This window comes from Carassius carassius, chromosome 16, assembly GCF_963082965.1.
Source record: "Carassius carassius chromosome 16, fCarCar2.1, whole genome shotgun sequence".
Lineage (NCBI taxonomy): Eukaryota > Metazoa > Chordata > Actinopteri > Cypriniformes > Cyprinidae > Carassius > Carassius carassius.
The window spans coordinates 10,227,776-10,232,481 of NC_081770.1; the positions used below are offsets into that span (position 1 = coordinate 10,227,776).

The 4,706-nt window shown below is 36.8% G+C and overlaps 1 protein-coding gene across 1 annotated transcript; it reads right to left on the reverse strand.

The window, feature by feature from the left end:
• Positions 1-2,746: 2,746 nt before the first annotated feature.
• LOC132159067 (uncharacterized) lies at positions 2,747-4,382 on the reverse strand. The gene is made up of 2 exons (XM_059568670.1): positions 3,904-4,382; positions 2,747-3,514 (listed from the first exon to the last, which is right to left on the reverse strand). The coding sequence occupies exons 1-2, from the start codon at positions 4,325-4,327 to the stop codon at positions 3,171-3,173; spliced, it is 768 nt and encodes a 255-aa protein (XP_059424653.1). The 5' UTR covers positions 4,328-4,382; the 3' UTR covers positions 2,747-3,170.
• Positions 4,383-4,706: the final 324 nt, after the last annotated feature.

The following is a 4,706-nucleotide window of genomic DNA, read 5'->3' on the forward strand; positions in this document are numbered from 1 at the left end:
ATCATAACAAAGGGTAGAAAGCCGACTAAAACATGACGGAGGAATAAACTCACGTAGCCATCGGGTTAGGTTTGACTGGCGTGCACACTCACAGGGGCATGCAGTCATTTATTAAATTGCAACACCTGAACAACATAATAAATGAACCACACCCCTTAGACAACAGTCATAATAAGAGCACATTCAAGGTCACCAATGTTCAACAGTGTGTGTAGGTGATGCCGGGTTTTTGCAACAAAACCTGCCCAATTGCTGCTTAAAAATAGTCCAAAACTAGCTTAATCACGTTTCTAGGAGTAAATTAAATGTCATGTTTTCCCCGGTAAAAATTGCATTCAAGGGGGTAACACACAGCAAAATCTCCAGTGTTAATTTAACACTCTGAGTGTGGACTCATATAAACACTGAAGCAGTGTTAAAAGTAACACTGAAGGAGAGTTGAAGTTAATGAGATATGATTGTGATTGACCATTACTGAAGACACCTGATGTTAACAAGCAGATTCACCAAACGAGAAAATCACAATTTGTGTGTTACCATTGTAGTGGTCAGTGTTTACTTTAGACTTTGTGGGACTGTGGTAACAGAATTATAACATACAAACCAGAGCAAAGGCAATCATGTGTGCTATTGATTGTGGTTTGAACTAATTGTCATGGAGTGACATCTCATCTCGTTTGGTGAGTCTGCTTGTTAACATCAGGTGTCTTCAATAATGGTCAATCATAACTCAATTAACTTCTTAATTATCTCATTAACTTCAACTCTGCTTCAGTGTTACTTTTAACACTGCTTCAGTCTTTAAATGAGTCCACACTCAGAGTGTTAAATTAACACTGGGGATTTTGCTGTGCATGCACATTTTTTTGTGGGGTTCCTCTGGTAAAAATTTGCATTCACGTTATTGGGGTTGCTTCAACCCGCAGCAACAGTGTTAAGTAGCCAAGCTCCGCAGGAAGACCACGAACACTGAGGTGATGTAAAAGAGGAAAGCAGGCATTTGGACCAAAGCACTGTGAGTCAAGGGAGGGGGAGACCCAAAATGTTTCTATACTTAAAATGCATTTTTGCCACATTTATGTAATTTTACTACTCACACAATTATTAAAGTATAATTATATAAGTGTTTATAAGTATAAACCATTGTTATTAACAATGAGCAGTGTGGTTTATAATCATATTTTTAGGGGGGGGCTTCAGGTGGGGCCTGTTTGCACCTCCACTTTAATCGACAGGAGGCAGATGTGTGTCAAACTCACTGTCAGAGAGGAAAGAGAGACGCAGTTTGTCTCTGTGTATATACGGTAGATACTGTGGAAAATGATCAATGGAACCATGCCAGATATTTCAGTATCTGTATCAAAATATAGATGATAACACTACCAAGTTTATTTCTCCCAACTTTCAGTCCATAAATTACTCTGAGCTCCCTCACTGTAAGATCAGGGGGAAGTTCAAGCTCAAACCGGTGCTACAACGTTTTGCTATGGTTTTCAGCATACAACATCATCTGTGACACATGGTGGAGCAGTGTGATGCATGAGTGTGCATTGCTTCCAGTGGCACTGGGTTACTGGTGTTTATTGATGACATGACTGAAGACAAAAGCAGCCGCAAGAGTTCTGAAGTGTATAGGGATATACTGTCTGCTCAGATTCAGTCAGTTGATTGGGCGTTAATAAAGTTTTATTTTTCATTTTATAAAAAAAAAAATGAAATGAACACTACTGAACTGAAAATAAGTACAGATTATTTTATCTATATAAATTATTAGATTTAATCTGTAAAGTTTAAACTGCTCCATCTTAATTTACATTTTAAAACTCTAATGGTGGCGCAGCCATTTTAGAAAAAAATTGAAAAAATGTTAATGTTTAAAAGTAAAAGAATAGGAGAAAATATGTGTCTGACTTTAATTATAGTTCTACATGATATAATGTGAAAAATAAGTATGATAGTATAATATGAAGAAAAAAACAGGACAATGTATAGTTTGGTGTTAATAAAGTTACTGCTGAGGCTGTGGAGGCTAGAAATTTTTGTCTGTTAAAAAAAGAAAGATACTCACACCAGGCTAGCTAATATATGATTTATTAGGCCATAAATGCATTTGAATGAAAAAAAATATATATTATAATTATTTGGATGAATTAAACTTTTTTTTTCATTGTAGATGTTTGTTTCAGGCATTGTTGAATACATACTGCAGTAATAGTCAGACTAGGTAGACTAATCAAAGTAATGAAAGCCCCACAAATTAAGTATACAAAGAGCAAAACGCATCAAAGAGTTAAAAAAAATATAGGTTAGCATACGTTGTTAGCTTCTTTTTTGTTTTGCTCTGTGCCTGTAATCAATCAGGCAAAGCAGCTAATAGATGATTTATCATACAAACTGTGCATTGTTTTGACACTGTTGCAGTTAATGCTTTAATGCTTCGAAACTTCATTATTTTTCATTTTAATAATCCATTATACAAGTAGCATAGAGGAGATGAGGAGATTTGAGGAGCGTGCACTAATATTTTCAGTTCCATTCGTTTGCACGTTGTCTTAAGGACAAGCCCACAGTAGAGGAACTCGGGCATCACCCATTGGAAACAAATATTTCAGGAACCGACTTAAGTGTTCATTTAACGCTGATGGGTTAAAGATGAATAGAAATAAGATGAAAAACCACAAGGCAAAATGTATTTTAACAGTAATTAAATGTTAATTAAATATCATGTTTCCTTTTACATTTTTATTTATGTGACAAAAGCTTTTTTCCAAAATGATTCTGGAAATAATCGGGTGTCTCACTGATTAAAGTATTCCCAATATGATGCCATGTTACTTTTACATGATGATTTTATATTAACTGAGCATTTACAGGGACCACTTAAAATATTTTGCAATCATTTAAGTCAGTGGTTCCCAATCCTGGTCCTGGAGAACCCCCAACACTCCACGTTTTTGGTCTGTCTTATCTGACACACACATATCCGAGGTCTTGGAGCCTTCACTAATGAGAGTTCTTCAGGACCAGGATTGGGAACCACTGATTTATGCCAATAAAATTGATTTGATCTTTGCAGAATTTGAAACCTCTTCGACAGATATGCTCTTGTCTCATTTGCTCTCAAATCAGCCACCTCCAAGATTAAAGATGGATATATTGTGCATCACAACTCAATAATACTCACTGTTGACAGTAACACTAAAACTCCTCATGATGCTGAATCTGCTGCTGCTGATCTGTAGTGTATAAAGTCCAGAGTCTGTGGTTCTGATGGTTGTGATGGTCAGAGATCCAGTCTGATGATCCAGCTTCAGTCTGTCTCTGAATCTCTCATTACCTTTATTACACTGAACATCTGTACAGCTTAAACAGGGATATTCACAGATTTTAGCAATGTGAGTGCTATTAAAATACCACTCAATGCTTCTCTCCTGGTTCGTTTGTTCACCAGTGTGAAGAGTGACTGAATCTCCCTCCATCACTGACACTCCGTCTGTATCAAAACTGAAAAAACCTGAAAGAGAAATGAACAGTTAATTATAAGCCAAACAACACTGTACAACGAGTGCAAGTGATACAGATAATATAGAAATATGTCTGGATAATGTAACACATGCAAACAAACATCAGATTTAATGAACATCAAAATATCACTCATAATAATACCGTAGGAAATTATATTTTCCACAACATTAAAAAGATTCAAATTATTAACTGCAAACCAAACAAGACTCTTTGACAAAATCATGAGGTAATTGAGCGAAATGTCTAAAATGCTTATCCAAATTCTTTCTAAGTTGAATGGGGCTGGTAATTAGCCAGAACTCGAAGAGAGACTTTCTCTAAATATATTAATATTGTGATTTAAATGTACACGACGTGTTTTTCAACATAATGACTCACCAGGAACAATAACAAGGTAGAATCCAGAACTGTCTCCTCCTCTTAAACGCTGGATCATCAGATTGTATTCTCCAGAGTCTGTGACTGTGGTGTTTGTGAGGGTCAGAGATCCATCTCGATTCAGTCTGTCTTTGAGTCTCTTATTATGGTCTTTACACAGGATATCTTTACAGATATCTCTGAAATGTGCATCCCTATATCCCATGCGTTCAGCTACGAAATCTTTCGTTCTCCAAAGAACCCCATCTTCATCGAATGGAGGCCAAATGCCATATTGTAGAGTGACTGAATCTCCATCCATCACAAACATCGTTTTTGTTTCCATATCAGACACAACTGGAGAAAAGATAAATATAGTCTTACCATACACGAGTATACACATGAGCAATAAGAGACAATTGAGCAACTTTGAGACGAACTTCATTTTCACAATTATTGCCTAAAAATGTACAGATTCAGTAAATTAAGAGCGCTCTGTTCTTCCTAGCTGTTTCGCTGAACAAAGTAAAAGTAATTATGGGAGGTTCCTTACCCAGCTAACACAGTTACGTCGTGACGACGTAACTGGACCAGATCATATTCGTCGCAGCGACGTCCCAAATAACGTTCCAGTGACGTAACTTTGTGATTCCCATATCCGTCGTGGCGACGTTATAGTGGAATGTCGCTGGGACGCGAGTAGGCTATGTCCTAACGACCAAACTGGTCACAGTGTGAGGATGTGACATTACCGGATCATATTTGTCGCAGCAATGAATAAATCAATCAACGTATTTTCACCTCACCATTACCTTGAAATACAT